This window comes from Dunckerocampus dactyliophorus, chromosome 1 (genome assembly GCF_027744805.1).
Source record: "Dunckerocampus dactyliophorus isolate RoL2022-P2 chromosome 1, RoL_Ddac_1.1, whole genome shotgun sequence".
Taxonomy (NCBI): domain Eukaryota; kingdom Metazoa; phylum Chordata; class Actinopteri; order Syngnathiformes; family Syngnathidae; genus Dunckerocampus; species Dunckerocampus dactyliophorus.
The window spans coordinates 43,388,322-43,411,091 of NC_072819.1; the positions used below are offsets into that span (position 1 = coordinate 43,388,322).

A 22,770-nucleotide genomic window follows, 5' to 3' on the forward strand; every position below is an offset into this window, starting at 1 on the left:
TGTTTTTACTTAATCTCTATTTCAAAATAGCAGACAGGCTACTGTTGTATGTACTTACTGTACTTATACAGTATGTACTATTTACTGACCTTTTTACTATTTACTATATATGACTTACTTTTAAACAAATACAACCAATTGAGTGTTTTGTAAAGGGCAAAAAGGTCTCCCACTGTGATACACACGCATACCACAGCTGTTTGCCTGCTTATTTCGTTTTTAAATGGGTCATTTTTATGCTTTTGCGATGATTGCCATTCAGTTAGATTACTCCAAGTTTCTTAACCCTGCAAAGGTTGCAGTAAGAAAATGTCTACTTAAAAAACACGCTTTAATCCAGACATGCCCAGATTGACACGCACAAACAATTTCACTATTTCTAACTTTAAGACGTAAACGCATATTTGAAATGTTTAGCCTGTTTTATCTTTACATTTTTAAATACATTCATTATTCCCTCCTTTGGTGTGTACCTGTACTGCCCGGAAGAACTCCCTCTGGGCCGGTTTCCTTTTATTACGGCGACACCTCTTGGCAGGATGCACGGCATGCATGCGGCCTTCCTGAATTCTTCCTGCATGTTGCGTAATCTTGACACTTTATGACGCTTTTGAGTTACGAGTGGTGATATTACAACGTCAGTATGAACCCACAGGACCTTATAGGCGACTGTCTCATTCATATTTTTACCTTTCTGGCCGAGGAAGATTTAATCAGCGCCTCCAGCGTGTGCAAGGTAAGGAGCCTCCAAAATGCGGAAGTAGCTTTGACAACACGACATGAAGTTTGTTCTGTTTTGCAGCACTGGCACCATGCTGCCGAGACTCAGTGGCTTTGGAGGTACGTTTCTTCAGTGTCCTTACATTTAAGGAAATTTAAAAAAAAACGAAATCAATATTTACTTCTTACCAGGAAGATGTGCCTGCAGCGATGGGGGTTTTGCAGCCAGGCTGTGTTGGCGAGCCCACTCGTCAATCACTCGTGGAAGACATACTTCGTGCGACGGTCCCATTTGGAGACGAAAATGAAGGAAGGGCGGACTGGGGGATATGCCTGCGAAAGTCTTCGGGGCCACACAGGTCTGACATAAGTCTGCTTTTTAAGTGCAGAACGATTCCAGTCTGAGTCTTGTCTTCCATTAGGGAGCATAGTGGGCTTGGTCTACCTGAAGGGGAGCTCACCTGTTAGTCCTGACCTATGGAGCGCATCCACCACAGTCTGCAGTGCTTCGACTGATGGTACAGTCCGAGCATGGAACATCCAAAATGTCAGTGAAAACCCATCAGTATTTCTACATGCACTATATATTGTTACATTGAAATCTTTTATGTTAACATCCATTACACATGTAAATTAAACATAAACCAGCAGATCTAAGGGGCATGTGTAACTGTGGTCACCCACGCAACGCTAGCCAGTGAGCTAAAAGTCTTGGGCTGTCAACTCTTTAAAGGAAAACTACACTTTTTTTGGAATTTTGCCCATCATCCACAATCCTTATGTAAGACATGAACACACGTCGTTCTCTTCTGTGCGTTCTGAAGATATGAAAACAGATGAAAAGAGACAGCTCATCACTGCACGTAATGGGACACACACACCTATGCTGCCTACAAAGACCGCTATTAAAACACCTTCAGAAACCTCCAACAAGGTTTTATGGTTTTATATACATGTTGTGGCCATGTAGTAACAGGTACATTCATGATAACATGGAATACTTGTATGTAATACAGTATTTTGCCGTATTTTGGTCCTTTTAAGCATGACCGGAACTTCCTTCCTCGGCGCATTAATTTCACATAGCAAGATAGAAACTAACACCAACACCTAGAGTTAACTTTTCCAAACTCAAGAATAAACACAGCAGCAATGGCGGCAGCTCCAATATGTAGCTTTACCTTTCTGGTAGTGGTCTGAGGCATTGAGAGCGCGGCGCTGACGCGCTGTCGGCGGGTGTGTGGTGAAGCTAGTCGCTAGCCGGCTAGTAGCTAGCCGGCTAGTAGCTAGCCGGTGTGGTGTGGGAATGTACCAATAAGCCAGTAACGTAGTTCAATTGGCGTAACCATGTTATTAATAATAACAACAATGTCGCTGTAGCTTGGTTAATATGCATGTCACATTATTAGTTTTTTTCAGAAGGCTTTATAGGCGGAATGTGTTTCCCATTGCGTGCAGTAAAGAGCTCTCTTTTGATCTGTTTTTATAACTTTAGAACACACAGAAAAGAGAGACTTTTCTGTTCATGTCTCACATGAGGATTGTGGATGATGGACAAAAAATTTTTAAAAAGTGGAGTTTTCCTTTAAGGCCTGAGGAAGTGAGGTTTATACAATGTATATCCTCGCACAGCCAAATTAGCTGGCATCTATTACACTCATCTCCCTAAACCTCACTCTCATCCAGGGGGGATGTGCAGACTGGGGTTTGATCCCCGGTGTGTGCAGGCCATAACGCTGGCTGCGTGACCTGGATGAGTGAGGTTTAGGGGGGTGAGTGTTTTAGTTGCTTCTGAGAAAACGTCTATATTTAAATTGTTGGATAAAAAAATAAAATAAATCACTAAAATTTGATACGTGCATGCCCTGCTGCTTTTATAGTGCCGGACCAAATATGGTTCTTCCAACTTTGCATGAGCATAGAGTCGTGCTGACACCCACAATTAAATCTAAATTATGCAAATAGACTTAAAGCTGAAATTTGCAACACTAGACAATGCAATCCATCAAATTCCTCTGGCTAATTTGGGTCTATTTCCGCTCAGGGTGAACTCCTGTGGTGCAGTGCGAAGCAGTCGCCTTTATCAAGCATCATACGTGACGAGCAGAGTGACTTTGTCATCACAGCAGACTCCACTGGTCTCATCAAGGTCTGGCAGGGTCAGACTGGCCAGGAGGTGGCATCCTATTCTGCCGCATCCACACACTGTACGTTACTGCAGTACAATAAGGACAACGATTGGTTTCTATCGGTAGGAATCCTCACTTTTCTTTGAATATTTAAACTAGCATTGACGATATTATAGCTTGTATCCTTACTCATATTTTTATCTAGGTTGGAACAAATCAGGGGTCGTTGTGTACACTAGCTGGCTTGGCTTTGACAAAAAAATCCAATATGATGGTATGTGACAGTTTTAAGGTGAACATAGTCCTGGTGTCACCTGACAAGAAATGGATCTTGGCTGGATCCAAGGAGATTGTTGATTTACATCCAAAGGTATGTCATTGTTTTCTGACAAATTGCAATATACTGTACCTTTTTGTATATTTAGGGTGGGGTTTTTTGACGAGGGGGTTGTTGCCAGGTGATTTACACTGAGAGTTTGACCTCTCCAGTTGAGGACGAAGATCCTCTGTGCCAGTTAGTACCAGTCACGGGATGCCAGGCTGCTGTTTTCATCCCCACACAGTCTGCCAGACTGGCCACGGTCCACAGCAAAGAGCGGACCAACAACAAAGCCCTCACTGTCTTCGATGTCAGCATTAAAAAGTCAAAGTACAAGTCCCAGATCCAAGGTGAGCAAGGACATTTTTAGAAATGTAGACACCTGCCTCGGATGTCCATTGTAGTGAGTGTCTGAAATAGTAACCATTCAAATAATACCACTTTTGACCAGATTACAACACTCTCTAATGTGCGTTTCATCTAAGGCAGAGATATCCACAGTGTGGCCTGGGGGCCTGTCTGTGGCTGTTTTTTTTGTTGGCCCGCGGCACAGTCTAAAAACATAATTTAACGAGAAAACTAAAACAAAAAAAAACAACAGCAAAAATGGAAAGGTCAGCAGAAATTTTACAAGAATAAGTCAAAATATTAGGAGACAATAGTCGGAATATTATGACAAACAAAAAAAAACTTGTGCATACGTTTTGGTTGTGGAAAAAGATATGTTACAAGAGAAGTCAAAATTACTAGGGATATCCGATAATATCGCCCCAATATTGGCATAAAAATGTGAATCACACCGATGCGGGGCGTCGCTCTCATGGCGCGTCAAAATGTGCTTGAATAAACAAACAGTTGCTTTAAAGGCAGCCACTCGTGGCAGCGGTGTTAATTCCATGAAAGGAGATATGTTACACATATTGGTAATTGAGAGTTGGACAATATGGGAAAAAAAGTAGATAGATAGAAGGCAAGACATGAGAAATAAGAATAAGAACATAAAATAAGAATAAATAAATATGAAACGGATCATGTCAAATTTGTTGTACAATAATACATAAGAAATAATAATAATACATAGTAATAATAATACATAATAAGGTAATAAGTCCAGTCCTGTTACACGTATTGGTATCGGTTGATATCGGAAATTGAGAGTTAGACAATATCGGCATATCAGTTATCGGCAAAAAAGCCAGTATTGGACATCCCGAATAATTACGAGAACAAAACTTACAAGAAGTTGAAGTATTTAGAAAACGGGGGGAAAAAAACAAAAAAAAGCCAGCCGAAATGGCGATCATTAGGGCGATCATTTCCATTTCTATCAAATGATGTGGCATCATTTTGTTACTAATACATCACCCACTTATTATCAGGAAAGATATTCAAGATCATTTTTCCCCCAGTTTAGATCTGATGTGTTTTCGAAGTGTTCCTTTAATTTTTTTGAGCAGTATATTATATGTTAGTAATTATTTACTATATATATATTTTAGTAGCATAGTTGAAATAGATACTTTCGATATTTTATTGATCTTCAAGAGAAATTCACATTTTTCCAGCAGCTGTGCAAAAATCATAATGAACTTAATCACAAAATAAAACAACCAAGGCAAAGACATGAGAGACTACAAAAATAAGAAAATAGAATAAGAATAAATAAGTATGGAACAGATCACAAATATTAAACAAAAAAAATATTTTTTTAAAAGTTGTCATGTTAAGCGAAACAAACAAAATAAAGTTTGAATTTTTGGGAAATTAGGTTGGGGAAAAGTTTTATAGTATTATGGGAATAAAGTCATAATATTTTGAAAAGAAAATTATGAAGATTATTTAAGAAGAAAGTTCCATCCATCTTCTATGCCGCTTATCCCAGCTGACTTCGGGCGACAGGCAGGGGACTGGTCGCCAGCTAATCGCAGGGCACATATAGACAAACAACCATTCACACTCACATTCATACCTATGGACAATTTAGAGTCTCCAATTAACCTAACATGCATGTTTTTGGAATGTGGGAGGAAACCGGAGTACCCGGAGAAAACCCACGCACGCACGGGGAGAACATGCAAACTCCACAAAGAGATCCCCAGTGGATATTCAAACCCAGGTCTTCCCAGTCTCCTGACTGTGTGGCCAACATGCTAACCACTAGGCCACCGTGCGGCCCTTAAGAAGAAAGTTGAAATATTTAAAAATGTTTAAAGAATCAACAGCAAAAATGGGGAAAAAAAGAGCAAAAACCAAAGTTGATATTAATAATATGTCACTTATATCACAAAGCTGAAATGCATTTTTTCCTAACTTCTTAGCATATACATGTGTCATATGCTCTGTATCACATGTAGCCCACTGTGGAAAAAGTTTCACTTCTGATCTAAAAGCAACTACGTTTCACTGTAGTCCAGCAGGTGGAGTCCTTCCCCTTGGCACTGAATAGCACATCCTCCGACATTCTTCTCGAGGCAAAAGACAGCAACTGCATTGTGATGGCAGCTGATCGTCATCTGTGGGTGTACTCTTTGAAAGGCGTCTTGCTTGCCAGCTTTGAAGAGCACATCATGCCAATTACTTCTATATGTGTGGTAAGGTTTTTATCATAAACCAACAGAATGCAAAAAAGTGATCAAAGCACTGTCAATTTACAGGATAGCTTTCGTGTGGTAACGGCATCTCAGGACCTTTCCTTACGTGTGCTGACCTGGAGACATGACAGAGGTCACGGGTTGGCCTTGGATAGCCGATACCACTTATTAGGAGGTTCTCACACGATGTCCAGGTGTGTTTCAACATTTCAGTATCTGCTGCCATTAAATATTAGTGTGTGAATATTGCATTTGACCTTACTGCTCTGTGTTTTAGAGGGTTCAGCCACGTCTGCTGTGACTACTCCAGCATTGTTGGTTCGGTTGAAGGAAAAGATGGCAAAGATGTTTTAAAGGCTTATACATTCACATCGTGAGTTGTGGCATTCACTGTTCATCATGCTTGCTTTTATTATGAGGTTCCTTGGTTATTCTAAGACTAGGTTTCTTAAGTCTTAAGGCAGAACATTACATAAAAACCTGTTCTTCATTGGGTTACCTCAGTATGGGGGTGACATTCCATACCATGACTATTTGTATTCATCTCACAACATCAGCAATTGCATAATAAATATCTTGATCAAAAGGCACTTGGTGTCGGCTGCATGTTTCATCAATGGCCTGCAGTATTTACACGAAAGAAAAAGAAGACTCTGTTAGCTCTTCTGATTTGGTGGCAACACGTCTCATGTCCTCAAGGACACATCGTAGGACTGTTGTCATGGACTCATACACTTGGCCTTCATTGTTTCCCATCTGTTGAAAGGTGACCATCATTTGTTGACAAAGAGTTTGGACTGGAATTGTGCAAAGGAAATGTCTGCTTACCCAAGTAAAAGCTTTAATGGTACGATTCAGAAAGGCATCTTCAACCTCCTCTGGTACTTCCAGTAAATGAGCCATACAGTCTAGTATGCACTTTAATGTTTCTTTAGGTGCCTGCAGAGAGAGAGAAGAATATACTGTAGCTGGGTTATCCAGGAAGGTCAGTGTGACTAGCAAGGTCTCACCTGGCCAAGTGTGTCCAGGACAGTTTGAGCATCAGTGTTTTCAGGCTTCAGGGCTTTAGCATCCTGGAGGCAGATGACGGGCTCTTTAAGCTGCTCCAACCATGCCCACATCAGACCTGTGAGGATGAAGGGATCCCGCTCCATGCACAGCCTCTCCCATGCACCACCTTGATTCAGCTCGGCCTGCAAACACATACTCATGCAGACATGTCACGTGAGCATTTGGTACACAGCCCCCAGGTTTATGATGGTTTCCATAAAAATGTCTATTTTTGACGCTTAATACAGTCTGCATAATGCTGCTGCATCGAGGTGCCACTGTAAACTGCGCTTGCTCGCTCCTCCACCTCCAAACCCTCCTGCTAGCTTGACGTTCTCGTCCTATTTCGCATCAACCTTTGCAATAAAAGTGACTGTTGTAATTATTAAATTAGATTCAGTTCCAGAGTAACCCCCATCTTTCGTCAATTGCCTTTGTTTGCTTGTGGTGAAGAAAGCTAACAAGCTAAACACTGTACATGGAAGAACAATCCTGGTTTAAGTCCTAAATGGTCAAATGTATCAGTACTCGCCACTAATGAATGATAATGAAAGATGATTGATAGAACACATGGAATCGGATTCAGTGGCCGAGAGGGTAACGCTATAATGGCGCCACCATCTGCTGTGGTGCCCCCTCTATAGCCCTCCTAAGCAGCTCTGCAGGCCACTGGGTAACACATTAAATGCATTTTAAATTATAAGATATATAGGTACTCACCGCTAATGAGTGATAATAAAAGATGATCGATAAAACAGATGGAATCAGATTCACGTGCAAGCCTTTAAAGCCTGGCAGTGAGGGTAATGCTATAATGGAGCTTCTATCTGCTGTGGTTCCCCATCTACCTCCCTCTAAAGGGCTCCGCAGGCCACTGGGTTGTCCCGAATAGCTGTCAGAGAAGGACGTCGATGATGACTGCATAATGTATTCAACCAAGGATGGAACTACAGCTATTTTGATTATGTAATTTCACATAAGCAAGTGGGTTTGCTGCTTGTAATGCACTCTGGACAAAGAATTACATTTAGACTGGGTCAGTTACCTGCCATGCTAACACTTTGTTCCTGTGCTCTTCCTCCCCATCCAAGAAAAGATCCACTGCCAGGGCCTGTGCCACCAGCAGCCTCCGTGCTTTCAAACACAACTCAGACTGCAGGGTGATGAAGGGCACCTCTGACTGCTCCTCCTCTTTACCCGGGGACTTCCTCCCGTTTTCTGCTAACTCTTCCCTCTGCTCTGCCTTCAACCTGGACAGCATGCTACCTTTTTGTAGAGGTCCATTGTTTCCAACAGAGTCACAGCGTTGGATGGGTTTTTTCTTTATTTTCTTCAACAGAATAGACCCATCCTTTTCATCATTCTTGACTTGCCAGAGTGATCCGGTGGAGGTGTAGGAGATTTCAGATGCGTTACAACTCCAGCTCTGGCAATGGGCTGCAGGTTGAGCATAGTCTGAAGTGGAAATGGACTTGGCCACATTGCCCTGTGAGAGTGAGCCCAAAGGTTGCCTGAGGAGGTTGAGCTGTGAGCCCAGACGTCTTAAATCAGATTCACTGTAACTCAGACTTTTACGATGGTAGAAGATGGGTGGCTCATTAAAATGTCTCGGTAAGGTCGGGGAACCTGGCAAGCGAGGCTCCTTAGCGCAAAAGTCAGGTCCAAGCTTTTCAATGATGCTCATTGTCATCTCAATATCATGGATATCCGGTGCCTCCAAAATGTCCTCCTCAATCACTTGTCTATTTTCTGCAATATCCAACAGCAGCTGCGACACGAGTTGGACTATCTTTGGTAGGTGCTTCAGTTCTTTACGCTCAAGGCCATGCAGGATGTGTCTCTGGCGGTTGAGATACTGGGTCAAGGTGATGGGTTCGGATCGAGGTGCAGCACAGGAAAACACACATCTCAAAGGGCGCAGGAACTGGACAAATTCTCGCACACAGCTCAGCTGACCCCGTGTCTGGATGGAACCAGGTCGTTTAGCCCTCACATATAAGATAGCCTGGTTGGCTGTCATCCTGGTGGTGTAAGCCAAGAAACATGCCAAAAGCACACCTAAGAGGAAAGGAGACAAATTTCACTGTGAGCCAAGGCGCAAGGTCAGACAGTCTTGGAACATTTCTTGTGGAAGTCTACCTGTTCTTCCAAGACCAGCATGGCAGTGGACAGATACTTTTCCCTCCTGCAGTGCAAAGGCCATGACCTTCAATATGTCCAGTACTGTCGTAAGGTTCGCCACTCCATAGTCACTCCAGCCAAAGTTGTAGAAATAAACTGAAAAAAGCATGTGCGTGAATACCATTATAAGTAGCAGTGGTGTGCAGTCAGAGCCAACAAGGCCTTCTCTGCTGGCCTAAACAATATTAGAAGCACTGACCTACATTTACACTTTAAATTCTAGTATTTTTTTCATTAATTTGTATTAATTTATTCACAGCAGTTTATTATCTTAATTTTGTAGCGTGTCTCTTAGCTGCACCGCTTTCAGTACATATATGTGTATGTTGGAATGTTTTCCAATCAGATTTCATCTTCTGTGTGTTGCCATGTCAGTGTAATCTGCCCTGGGCCTTCAGAATCAGTAGTGCTGGCCCATGTCAAATACAAACTATTAGCAATGGGGCTGTTTTGTAACCGATGATTCTTTCAGATTTCAAAGTCAGCCCACAAAGCAGCAAGCAGGCCCACTGTGACATCAGCATTTTTCCATCCTCTGATTAGTTGACGCCTGGAAGTCTTTTCCCTAACACTCAACTTTACCAGTGTGCTTGAATGCATCATCATAAACAGCAGCGCTTAATTGATCCTGTTCCAACATGTACAAAGGAAACAACGGAGTTGTTCATCGTTCTGAGTGTGTTATATGAATAAATAATATATTTTACAAGCCAGTTGCTGTAATTATAAGCACACCAAAAAATCAGAAAGTGCTCACTGTTATTTTTCATGAAGGCCTCTGGATTGTAGGAGAAGCCGCTCTCTGGCTCGAGAGGGTTTCCACAGCTGGCATGCTCACCAGGTGTCTGCAGGTTGATCACCGTTTTAATACCGTTCCTAAAATAAGCACAGACACTTGGTGAGCAAATGCTGTTTGCTCATACTAATACATTGCAACTAAGTGGTATATCGTGTACCTTCTGAATTGCTCAATAATGTTATATTTTTCAATTATCTCAGTTGAGGGTCTGGACATAGCGAGGAGATGATCTGTCACCCTAAAAGATATGAAGTCATTAATAATGGTGGCTTAAAAAGACTCAACACTGATATAGGAGTGGGATGTGTACCATGATGAGTAGAGGCCTTTAATAGCCTGCTGGTCCTCACGCCAGTAATTTGGGTTGTCATACTTGCAGTTTTGACCTCCACAACCAATAGAACATTGCATTTGTGGCGGTATGACATAGCGTATCGCCTCTCCGATTATAGTGTAATTTGCCCTGGGAGCTCTGACTGCAGAAAAAAGGAGTAATATTAAACAAACTGAAGCAATTACATCAGTGGTTCCGCAACTGAGCAATATGCACCATTAGAAACTAATTTATAGCATTATATTTCGGTTGTTTTTATCTAAAACACCTACTGTACATGATTAAGATCATCAGCGGCAAATGCTGTCTAATCCTGTCTGGCATTACATGTCTGTCATCAGTAAAAATAGTTACCCCTATCGGACATTTAAAATGTATTACAATGAAACCTTTATGCGGCATGCAAACTTCCCCACGGCTATTTCAATAACTTACTGAATTCCATCAGAGCACCACCGCTTGACTTTTCATGGCGTGCCATAGGAACCTCCACTTTGGATGACGTCCACAGTCATAGCAGAGCCTGGACACACAAAGCTACCTCATATTTGCCATCCTTACAATACACTTAAGCAGAAGTGCTGTATGGGGGGGAAAGGGAGGACAATTCCCCCCCAAAATGGAAACAACAGCTGCCCAGAGGGGGCCCAATAATGCTTTTTTTTCATGGGGCCCAGAATTCCTGCCAGTGCCCCTGCACTAATGTGTGAAATATAGTACTGTATACATAGACCAAGAAAGAAAACATACCCTGACTCTTGTCTAAAAGGTGTAAAATTACTAGCATGTTAAGTCAGCAGTGAATGCGATCCATTAGACAAATCCAACATCATTTAACAAAAGGAAGATTTACCTGTCGTATGTGACTCTCAGGTGAGCGCCATCTCAAAGCACACATGCACCATAGCTGCCAAAATAAGTGACATCAACCTGCTCTGATGTTGTCTCTCCCGCTTCAGCTCTGTGGAAAGTCCATCCTTTGGCCTCGCTTGATTTGATTTGCCTCAGATTATCTCTGTGGGTTAGGGTGGGGCTGTCCACCAGGATATTGTGGTTTCTCAGAGATGTCTACCTCATCATGAAGGGTCCAGTGCAAGAATAACAAAAAAAAATCAAAGACCGTTTGGAAAAATGCGTGTGGTGTAAAGAAATATCTTTGCTCAGGTTCTTCATTTAATTCAGAGGCAGAGGGGGGAGTATTGGGTTATTCCTGTCTTCTCTTGGATTAGACAACTAATCTTATTAGTGTACCTTATAAAAGAGTACCCACTCCTCAGCTAAAGTCATGTACTGCATGGTCATGTCAGCCTTGCCTTCTACTGCAGTGCTTGGATCTGCAAACATCTACTAATATATTCACGTTTTATTAAAAAAAATAAATTGCTTCATTTATAAGCACATACCCATTAGGACAATTCCACGTTAGTTACTGTATGAATGTGTGTTTCTGCCATAGAAAGGTTTGGGATAGTGCTGCTATTGGCATGGTCTACAAATAGCTGCAACTTGGTGACATAGCAAGTACATGAATTCCGAGTGGCTTACCAAGTACATCTTACTAAAGCTGGTTAGGGTTCAGGTTAGTGCAAAGAGGTGTACGGGATTTGGAAAAAAAAAGCCAATAAACCCACTGCAAAGGAAAAAGCTGCCCATTATCCTTCCATCCATCCATCCTTTTTCTATGCCGCTTGTCCTCACCAGGGTCGTGGTCTAGACTATCCCAGCTGACTTTGGGCAAGAGGCAGGGTATGCCCTGGACTGGTCGCCATCTCATTATGTCCTAGAAACGTGTCCATGACAGAACAATCAAATATATCTCATAAGAAACCAATAGAATCTGTAAACACCACTCTATTTGTAAAAGTTAGAAAAATTCCACATTTTAGATTGAACAAATCACATTTTACATCAAGCAATGAAAGGAAATATGCTCCTTAAACACGATGAAAGAACATTAATGGGGCAGCCATGTTTTTCAGAATTTTTTACGTGTCCTCTCTATAAACTGCAATAAAAGAACAAAGACTGCAGTAAGTTATTAACTTTAGCGATCACTCACTGTCACCGTATTTTGGCCTGCAGCACTGTACAATGTATCCTAATTTTGAGATGCTTGATACAAAAGTGTATACAACAGTATGTAAAACATAAGATAGTGTAATGCCTCAACTATACCAGTATGAATTAAATGTGCTATAGGCTATAATCATTAAGAGTATGTCGAATACTCAACATTATGTAGCAGTATGCTGTAGTATAATACAGTATACACCAATGCACTACCATATAGTACAGCACAGCGTATATAGTGTAGTATATATCTGATCGGTTCATAAAATAAAGTATAAACATAGCGTACTTTGATCTATCTAGCGATCTATCAAACTGTCAGTGAGTTCATAATATCTTCCAACAGATGGCAGCAGGCAGGCATATGGCAGAGAGAACCGTTAGTTGTCTGTTGCTTGACAACCGCCGCCGACAAACGTTTCCGGATTCCACGTAAGCAAACGCGAAAAGCGCAGTGGGAAATGATTTCTTTTCAATGAATCAGCTGCCTCTTTTATACGCTGCAGTACTTGGTTTCCCAAGATGCACTGCGGCAGTTTTAGGGGCCGGACCAGCTGGTAAAGTAGAGCGTTAGAAAGAGCCTGTTCAGCTGTTTCATTGACGCCAGTACGAATTTCAAGCAAATGCCGGAAGTTGGTCAATTCTGCCTACAAAATAAAATTTGTATCATTGTCATTTTAATAATTGAATAATCTGTTTTTGCGCTGTACATACTGTTCGTATTTAGGAATATTTTTAATATCTAAAACAATCAAATGTGGCCATATACTAGCAGCAATATGATATATTATGTTTGTGTGTATTTTATGTTGAAAGTAAGCAACATAAATAGTTCATTCGTTTTCCGTATCGTCACGATTGGTACACTCCTACTTTGCTCAAACGCTCTTACAAGCCGGCGGAGGGGGCGAAAGCAACCTCAGACCAAAAACGATGAAGCTTTTCTAAGAGGTTACGGCGTACATCCCTTGAGCAATTTGAAGGGAGTCATCTACATGACCAAAGACGCTAGACCAGCAACAAAAAAACGCAAACGTAACAATCATGCAATTCAAATACAGACGAATTTGAGCACGCTCCTGTTCTTCAAGGTTACACTGCTTGAAGACGCACCGCATCCCTCTTGACTCAGACCATCTGGTTGGCTCGTCGTCATCTGTGGTGACAATGTCCGTGGAAGACCAGGGCTACCCCGACCGTTTACTGCTGCTCCAGGCCGGTCCGGAGTGGATGCGGTCTGAGATCGAGCGCCTGTCCCGGGAGCTGAGCGAGACCACCAACGAGAAAATCCAAGCGGCTGAGTATGGGCTGGCGGTGCTGGAGGAAAAGCAGCAGCTCAAACAGCAGTACGATGACCTGGAGATTGAGTACGAAGGCGTAAGACAGGAACTCGACCAACTGAAAGAGGTAAAAAGCATAGCCGATTTTGTATATTTAATGATATTAGTAAACGTATATGATACGCATCGAGTTGAATCTAATCATTCGCCTATATCTATGATTTGTACGATAATGTACACTTCGTTGTCGTTTTATATGCTTTTTAAAACATTTTAATGTTTATTCTAGAAATATATTTCTTACTATGGCGTTTTAAATAGCATCATGTCTCATGCTGCAAGGTCAGGATGAGGATGGGCTTCTCCACACCCAACCCCCTCTTTACTCAGGGTATCCCCATTGCGCTGCCACCTTTATTAATTCATGCCTCTTCTTCTTCACATGTTGGTCACGGCTATCCAAGGCCTTCCGCCTGTGTATTTTGTACTCTATTTTCATGTGTTGTCAGCACTGTATTTCAGATTTGTTTAAAAACAAATCTATTTCAGAACGTGTGCATCCATGTTATAATTGGCTTGCCTTGTTTCTCCAGTCGAAAAAGTTGTTCTGGTAACAAGTATGACCAGTTTCTGTTGCAAGGGGCGGAGTAAGTTTGAATTTTGAAAACGTCCCGCTCAGAAGAGAGCAGGATGAGTAACTGACAGAGGAAGCCAGTTTTGTTACAATCCTTTGGGAATGGGAAGAATGTGACAGCTGGAGTTTAGCTAGGGAGACCCATAAAGGAGGTGTCTGTTTCTGAACAGTGGCTGGACTAACTCCCACCGTCCTCCCACACTGTGTCCAGTTGTCTACTCATGTGCTGCACTTTATTCAATTGTGGAGACGAAAATGTTACTTTAGGGTGATCCGCGAGTCATGGAAAACAAGCACATTCCTGCACTGACTCAGGGTAGTTTGTGGTTGTCGTATCCTGCTTTTATTGCATAGTCAATCATACCAGACTACTGACAGATGGTTACATGGTAAAGAAATCTCATCATCACTCGAGTTTTTGTTCTTCTCAGTGGTGAAGAAACATCCAGTGACTTTTCAGTTCTCTTGTCTTCTTTCTTCATCTTCCTGGGGCCATCCCCCATGTGCTTGTTCTGGCAAAGAGACCACCATTTTCCCATGTATCTTTTTTGGCAAAGAAATCAAGCCCTGCCACTGATGAAGAATGGCCTTGGTTTTGAAATGCAACACATAATAAGCAATTTCAAAAATGAATACTCCACTGTTTGAAATCGTATGTAAACGCCATTGTTTGACATCTTTGAAGACTAGTTTTGTTAAGTAAAATCAAAGACATATTATTCAGTATTAAAGACATATTATCACGCTAACAACTATAAAGTCAACTGTTGCTTCTTAGCCAAAGCAAGCATTCTTGCTGGTGGCAGATTACTAATCAGATGTCTGTCCTTAGAAGACTGGAGCCATGCTCGTTTATCTCCACAACTACTTGTTTATCTCCACAACTACTCCATCCTCCACCCCCAAGCCCAGCAGCAGCCTGTATGAAGGACAGAAGTCATGTTATCGCCGATCAAATACAAACACAGTCCTCTCCTATCCTACTTGACATTCTCTTGATTGTCTGCTGAAGAACCAGAGACGATGATGAGCAAACAAGATGAGCTACTGCCACAATGGTGGTCCTCAGAACTGTTTACCCTGTACATTAAAGCATGTTCTAATTGCTCTCATCACCAAGCATGATGTTTGAAATAAGTTATACTAGTAGTTATGTTAGTAGAAGTAGTCTTCTCGCTTGATGGCATGCATAAATACCACAAATAACTTATCTTTAGTGATTTACTGTATTCCCAGAGTCCTAACAAGATGTACCTCTTTTCTCTAATTTTGGGCATAAATCCTTGACACTGTGAAAATATCCATTTCCATCAAGTTGGTTTGTGTATTCTTATCTTCTGTAGAATAGTGTGCTAATATTTCCACCCCCACATTTACACTACTCCCCAGGCTGGGCACTGGAGGAATTCTGTACAGCGGTGTTGCTTAGTAACAGCACAGTGCTATGCCTGAATGTGAGCGTCCACGTTGCTTACACAGTAGGTGCTGCCGTAGAGTGTGTTGATTGGTGATAAGCCAAGGGATCTTCTCATAGGCAGAGAGAACACGAAATATACTCCTGGTACCTTATGCATGAGATTTTCAACCGGTTATTGGAAGAAAACATTTGTATGTATATTTGTAATCATTAATATGGTCAGCCTTTTAGCACCGTGGCAGCCAGCCGGCAATTCATCTGTCCGCCTCCAACAACAAAATTATTGCCCCGCCCATTGTATGCACCTCTCCAGGGACCCAATGTGATCCATTATGTCTGTTTTCTCCCATGTTGAGATCCTGTCCCCATCTTTATACAGAGAATTTTAAGTGAAAGAAGGAGCTAAAAGGCAAATACCACCCTAAGGCCTACAGTGGCAAAAGCTATCTTCTGCTGCTTTCTGGTAAATGTAGAGTTCGCTTCCAGGGTCAAACTTTAACATAACACACCATATGAGGTAAAGAGTAACATCTCCCTAATCATAATGTTGAGATAAACTTCATGTCGGGCTGCTAATGAAGTTGATCATGTTTGGCTGCTGCAGTCGGGTGAACACCCTAATGACAATATACTACACTGCAGCACGTAAGTGGAAGCTTGTGTTCCCTCAGCTGTTATTGATATTCTTATCCCAAGCCTGTCACAGGCGACATCATGTGTCACACCTTTTAGCGGTAGCTCCTGTGCACAGTCCAGTATGTACAGGTAGCTTCTCTGCTTGTGGAGAATCTGTCAGTCAACAGAGTGACCATTATTTATTAAGACATCAAAGTGGTTTTGCTGTTCAGGAGATGGGGCTGTCAACTTCTCAAGTCCTTGGAATGTTGAATTTGTTCAGTCACAAGCAGAGACCCTGGTTCATCGCATTTGTCCCTCTTGTCAGTGTGGCAACAGCTGTGCACTGCATTGTGGAATTTAACTGGACAATCAGGACCTTAAATATTCAGCTCAGTAAATGTTTGGGTTATGTGCTCAACCCTCAGGCCCTTTTGTGTGTGCGTGAGCAGTCTGGGGTTAACGGCTCTTGGGTGTCACGGATGTAGCGAGCGCTCAATGCCAGCAGAACAGTTTATGACAAAGCAGAGGTTGAAAGCGGCGACCCATTTGAAAGGATACCAACACATACCCCATTGTTCTTGAACAATGATATCTGGTGTGACTCTCAGGTCTCTGATTCTGATTTTGATTTTGATTGGGCAACAGTATAAAATACGACACAAACATAAAACTCATCTGGTCTCCTATACAAAGAGTCATAAATGTCAGGTCAATGTGGTGTATCTGATTAGTTTGCCTTTCTTTTAGCTTGTTGCAAACAATCTCTCTCACTGTTTCTCTAGACTTTCAATCTGTAGTCCTAGGAAGTGCTACAACTTTCAGTATTGTTTGGGGGTTTTCTGATCATCCCTTTTATCCATTCTGGACCACAAATCTGCAGTTTAGGGGTAATCTTTTCTAAATGGCACTAAATAAAGAACCAAATCCCCTCCCCTCGGGGCATAAGAGGATGAATCCCCACCACTATGCAGGGTTTACTGGGGACTGGGCATCTGCCAGGTCCACCCAGTCTCATCAACCTCCAGCGATCTGAAGGGAGGTACCTTTTAAAGGTAATGCTGCGCTGGCTTTGACAGGTGCTCTTGAGAAACTGACCTTTTTTTCCCTGCCCAGACAGTGTCAGATGCCAAGTCTAGAGGGTGATTTCTACATGTAAACAGACCTTCTGCTCTGCTAACTTTTTGCTCAGCAGCCTCAGCAAAGTTTTAGGAATCATTGTCAGGACTGCCCACATACTGTGTTTAACTTGGTTCAATTCAAAGTCTGAACTTCCTTTCAGAGCGGGTGTTTCAATCCGCAATACCACTGGCTTTTGGATCACAGACAGGCAACCATATGCTATTGCAAAGTAATAAGGGAATCATTCAGACCAGTTTAGGTAAAATGACCCACCGCTAATCCTTAATGATTTTAAGAGCTTTTGTCTTTAATGCTGATAAATAAAATACCACCAGCACCCGCCTACAGTTCAAACATGGGCGTCATTTGTCCGGAAAGATGAGTGAGTGCCTGTGAGCACTAGGACTCATTGGGTTTGTTGATTGCTTAGCATTGTAAATAGGGGTGTCCCGATCTGATTTTGATATTGGATATTGGCCCGATAACATAAAAAAAACAGTATCTGATTACATCGGCCTGCATCTAAAATCTTTGATATTGGCACTCCAGTATAAGCAGTCCATTCCAGACTACGCACCAGCACTTCTATTGCATGCATGCAGAACCCACGTGATCAAAGCAACAGCGTGTGCTAGCGTGTTTAGCAAGGGGAAGGTGTGATCTCAGCTGTGCGGCTATGTTTTTCATTAAAGGCCGAAAAAGACAGTGGAGCTACTAGGCTGGCAAGGCTGCAATATCGGATCAAAAAGTGAAAAAGTTATTTGGACACCCCTAATTATAAACATAAAGGAAGAAACATAATTTTCATCCTAAATGAAACATCGTTAAACATTTTTCCTAGAGATTATTTGTCTACTAACAATTAAAAATAGGTTTATATAAGGATATCTGACAAATAACCACAATTTCTCTTTAAATTGTCACACCTAATATTTTGGTAATCTAATTCAAAATGAATTTAAAATTTTGGTAAACTCAAATAGTTAACACCTGCAAAATGCCGACCCCAATTTTTTTCTTAGACACTGTTAAATCATGACATTTCATACTCTCTTGTGATTAAAGGCATTTTTGCAGAAGTCAAATGTTGAGAAGTAGAGAAACAATAAAACCGTCTAGGATGGTTCAACCAGTGTGTAATCCAATTACCACAGACTAGTGAGGTCTAAAAGCAGGCGATGAGGTCATCAAAAAGGCTGTGCAACAATACATTTTCCCTTCTGTCAGACATGTGGCTGAGCCAAAGAATCAAAGAGATGCTTTGTGTCCGATTCATGTTTGGTAATTTAAGTTATTATGACCTGACAGTATATTCTCTTGTTTTATAACTCAAAATGTTGCGCAACATAGAGATGAAAGATCTTTTTCTTTACTTTTTCTTATCTTTACTAGTTCAGTTTAGGCCGTGCTAAGTCATAAGTTTGTGTCTTATATAAACAGATGAATCAGCCTGGTATGTGGGAAGAGCACATGCTTTCAGCTGCATGTGTTTTGAGCCTCGCCTCCATCATTACTAAAGTCTCCAGAAGAAATGTGGCTTTTATTTCTTCGCCACAGTATGCAGTCAGAAATGATGGCAACCTTGTGTGTGATGCACTGTATGTCTGTTGGCTTCTGATCTTTGCTATGGCGTCATTAGGTCTCTTAATCTAAATTCAGTTTTATTTACGTAGCGCCAATTAACATCACTTTGAACTTTTTTTAAAACGGAACACTCCTGACACATTAGGGCTTCAGATTTCCACATAAGCAAGAAGTTTACAACAGGGCAAGGAAGGCTCAGAAGTGGGAGCGTGATTGCTAATAAATGATTGTTGTTGTCTGCAGCTTTGGGGGTAGATGCGCCTATTACAGTAGGAAGACGGAAATGTTTGTACCGTCCATAAACGTTACAGGAACAAGATACTAGACAGCCAAAACGATGTTCTTGTCAGGAAAAGTTTATTGAAATATTGTCTACACATTTTCCTCCTGAGCTGCTTAAACTGCATCCTGTTTACGTGGAAGGTCTCATGTGAATTATGGCTCACATCATGCTGGATATCTTTAAATGGATCACAGGAAATGATCACATGAGGTTTAACAATGAAGTCACCTCCACAACATGGAGGAAGTCAACACCCATTTTGATGCACTTCCTTTGTTTACAGGACCGCTAATGCAATGCCACTAACATTATTTCAAACTGCACAAGTTTGTTTTCACCAGTGGCTAATTTGTTAACTTACTGAGGGCAATATAGGCACTAATATTTCATAATTATTAATACTGTATTTATTTTCATCCATGCATTTTCTATGCCACTTGTCCTCACGAGGGTCGCGGTGGTATGCAGAGCCTATCCCAGTTGACTTTGGGCGAGAGGCAGGGTACACCCCGCCAATCGCAGGGCACATATAAACAGCTAATCAAAATAACATTTTGACTCACACCTCACTCTTGGTGGCGCAGTGCCTCCCATCTCCACTAAATTAATTAGAGCAGCGGGCAGATGATGCTGAAAGGAAACTCCTCTTTTCAGTGGAACACCTATTAAAACTTGTGCAAGTCCAATTTCAAAGGGTCGACCCTTTACACCACCACACAATCAGAGAACAGCGGTATCTGAGTTCTCTCCACATGCCTTACCCACCCCCCAGTGCTACCTTCCTTCCTCTCCCCAGACTCCTGTTTTATAAATAGGCTAGTGAGTCTGGTTCTGTTATCGCAGCATGTTGTTCCCAAGACACATGCAGCCCGTGCTTTGAAACCCCAACTCATGGGAAAAAATTGACAAAAAATGGTGAAGGAGGGGCCCAGTGGAGAACCTTGGTTTCACTGCAAAACAAGTTTTGGGCTTGAGAGATGAACGACAGGAGGGGTTTTAGTTGGATCGGTGCCAGACCCTCAGGGTTTCTTGAGAAATGGCGATTGTAGGCAGAATGAGGTAGGTGAAGTGTGGAATGGAAGGGCGCCAGTCAATGCAGGGGTCTCCTGTGGGAAACAGCTTTGAGAGGATAGAACAATGGTTCTGCCATCAGCTGGCTTGACTAGTGCTTTAAAGGGAACCAAACCTATCTTTAGTTTTGTACAGCAGAAACACATTTGATATTCTTAAGACAGTGCTTTTTAAAATGATAGAAACAAGCATTTTTTGAAATACAGTAATCCTTCGTTTATTGCGGTTTATTGGTTCCAAACCCGGCCGGGATAAGTGAATTTCCGCTAAGTAGGATTCAAGAATATTAATAAACGTAACATTTTTGTAGTTACAGCATGGAGAACCTGTTTATGACTTTCTAAATACGGGTTTTAACATTATTAGAGCCATGTAGACATGAAATAACACCCTAAAGTCAAATTCACAGTCTACCGTTATTATTCTTTGTTTACATCACATTGCGCATTCTATGGGATCACTGCAGGGACAAAAGATGCTAGCATAGCAAGCTACCAAGCTAACTAGTTAGCCTCTCCAATTTACTTTTTCTAAACTTAATTGTTTCAAACGGAGTGGGGAAGGACAAATAAGCCAAAAACTTACCAGAGAACCTTTTTACACTTGAGCTCGGCCATGACAAGTCCTTTTCAGCCATGACATGTCCGTAAATGTAATCTTAGTGTTTGGAAAAAACAAGTCACGAGTCACGTGTGTATGATAGAGTTCAAAAGTGTGTGTGTGTGTGTGTGTGCGCGCGTTTATGTATGCGTGTGCTTGTCCTCAGCTGCAACCCTCCTCTGCTGTTAAAACAAGAGCAGTGTTGTCTCAGAAATGCGGGGAGAAATGCACTAAACGGAGACAGGGTCTGGTTCAGTTGGCTTGCTATGATTGTTTCTTGGCCAGAGAGTGCAGAACAAAATATAAATCTATCAACCAGAATAAATATCAGTTTGGAGAGGAATACTGATGGTTGCAAGAGCAAAGGGAAGAGCAGAAGCTACATGAGGCTGAGCCCGAGCCCTAAAACAGCCATCTGTGCACCCTTCACCACCTCCCTGCCTTGACTGACTGGCTCTCGCTCTGTCACTGTAATTGGCATAGCAGCCATGGCGACAGTAGTTCCCTTGGGGTTTGGGTGCGTGGACCTGGGTATTCCCATCCTAACAAACGGAGGCAGACGAGATAAGGCAGATTTTGCATTGCAAATGATTGAGGCGCCCCAAACATTGAAACATTGAACATTGAATCGGTGTGAACAACAATGACAAGACTGTCCTGTCTTTAAAGGAAAACTGCCTTTTTTGGGGGAATTTTGCGCATCATCCACAATCCTTATGTGAAACATGAGCACACATTTTCCCTTTTCTGTGCATTCTAAAGAGAGGAAAAAAGTTAGCATGAGGGAATTAACAATGTAAGTCATGGGACACACCTATTTCAACTATAAAGCCCTGTAAAAAACATCCAATGTTTTATCGTTTTATATACATGCCGTGACCATGCACTAACAGGTACATTCATGGTAACATTCAATACTTACGGTATTTTGACCATTTTAAACGTTACCGGAACTTCTTTCTTGGGTGCATTGATTTCACATCTAGTGCTACTTCCGTCAACAGCAGCGTGTCAAGTGTGTGTCTGTTTGCTACTACTAATCATGGCAGACTTTGCAAGAGCCACCGCCGCCGACTACTTTTGGACAAATGAGGATCCAGAACCTTAGCTTTTTGAGCATGAATATACGGAGGACGAGCTACAGGTTTTAGAAGCTGAGCAGATGGGGGGCAAGTCATTACACCGGCATGACTTGGTGGTATAAATGTGGAGCTTATCAAGCCACGCCGAGAGAAATGGAGTGTGGCATGCAGTGTTACCATTGATGGAAAGGCTTCGTGGGTATGGCGAGGAGGACATTGCTCCAAGAGATTGCATCACAACGAACAAAGAATTGTTAGCGCTAACAAACCCTGCAGTGTAATAGAAACTTACCTAAAATAAAATGGAAATGGCACCCCAGACCAGCTGGACCAGTCGGACAACTGTCCAAGTAAGTCACCGTGATATTGACTGTGATACTTGGAGCACATGATATCCCAACACTCTCCATCTAGCTATGTATAAACAAAACATGGAATGTGAGCTAATGCTTTACACATCATTTGGTTGGCTATTCGTAGTTGTTCATATGCTTGTTCTTGTTTCCTAGTCAGTACAGATTGGTGTCCTATCGCATTGTTTTGAACAGCACTTGGTAGTGGTGTGTGGCGCTGTACAACTACGCTAGTAAAATAGTTATTTGTGTTAGCTGTTACAATAACAATGTCGCTGTAGCTTGGTTTATATACAGGACAGTTATGTAAAGAGAACATTTTGGAGTGGTTTTTCTTTTGTTTGTTTTTTTTAGGGCTTTATAGTGGAAATAGGTGTGTCTCGTTACGTGCATTGTCAGCTCCCACATGCTGGCTGTTTTTCTCTATTTGGAATGCACAGAAAAGAGAAAGACATGTGTCTTCATGTTTCAAGGATTGTGGATGATGGGCAAAATTCCAAAACAAGTGTAGTTTTCCTTTTAAAGACGCCACCTCT

At 41.8% G+C, this 22,770-nt stretch overlaps 4 protein-coding genes across 8 annotated transcripts in view; 2 read left to right on the forward strand and 2 right to left on the reverse strand.

Annotated features, from left to right (window-relative positions):
- LOC129182914 (protein Wnt-7a) overlaps positions 1-1,921 on the reverse strand; it is a 21,534-nt gene extending 19,613 nt beyond the window's left edge. The window contains exons 1-2 of the mRNA XM_054779698.1: positions 1,902-1,921; positions 910-1,538 (exon numbers count right to left, since the gene is read on the reverse strand). The gene's annotated coding sequence lies outside the window, so the exon portion shown is untranslated. The remainder of the gene's footprint in view (positions 1-909; positions 1,539-1,901) is intronic.
- Positions 194-6,365, forward strand: fbxw12 (F-box and WD repeat domain containing 12). Of its 4 annotated transcripts, XM_054779315.1 has the most exons (10): positions 198-736; positions 803-840; positions 913-1,079; positions 1,143-1,267; positions 2,765-2,971; positions 3,055-3,219; positions 3,308-3,518; positions 5,578-5,759; positions 5,823-5,953; positions 6,037-6,363. In XM_054779315.1, exons 1-10 carry the CDS (start codon positions 644-646, stop codon positions 6,134-6,136), a joined length of 1,419 nt encoding a protein of 472 aa, XP_054635290.1. In that variant the 5' UTR covers positions 198-643; the 3' UTR covers positions 6,137-6,363. The 4 variants fall into 4 exon arrangements, with proteins under 4 accessions (XP_054635377.1, XP_054635201.1, XP_054635290.1 ...); XM_054779402.1 differs by having other exon boundaries at positions 194-840; positions 3,413-3,518; positions 6,037-6,365; XM_054779226.1 differs by having other exon boundaries at positions 196-840; positions 6,037-6,364.
- Positions 4,200-20,867, reverse strand: ptpdc1b (protein tyrosine phosphatase domain containing 1b). 2 transcript variants are annotated; one of them, XM_054779020.1, is made up of 11 exons: positions 20,785-20,867; positions 10,977-13,591; positions 10,559-10,646; positions 10,100-10,265; positions 9,947-10,027; positions 9,748-9,866; positions 8,949-9,086; positions 7,855-8,867; positions 6,770-6,952; positions 6,588-6,698; positions 4,200-6,515 (listed from the first exon to the last, which is right to left on the reverse strand). In XM_054779020.1, exons 3-11 carry the CDS (start codon positions 10,602-10,604, stop codon positions 6,390-6,392), a joined length of 1,983 nt encoding a protein of 660 aa, XP_054634995.1. In that variant the 5' UTR covers positions 10,605-10,646; positions 10,977-13,591; positions 20,785-20,867; the 3' UTR covers positions 4,200-6,389. The 2 variants fall into 2 exon arrangements, with proteins under 2 accessions (XP_054634995.1, XP_054635077.1); XM_054779102.1 differs by lacking the exons at positions 4,200-6,515; positions 6,588-6,698 and having other exon boundaries at positions 6,805-7,701.
- Positions 13,066-22,770, forward strand: part of LOC129182572 (protein bicaudal D homolog 2-like) — a 42,166-nt gene continuing 32,461 nt past the window's right edge. The window contains exon 1 of the mRNA XM_054778903.1: positions 13,066-13,600. Within this exon, the coding sequence (XP_054634878.1) occupies positions 13,361-13,600 (240 nt within the window). The 5' untranslated portion in view covers positions 13,066-13,360. The remainder of the gene's footprint in view (positions 13,601-22,770) is intronic.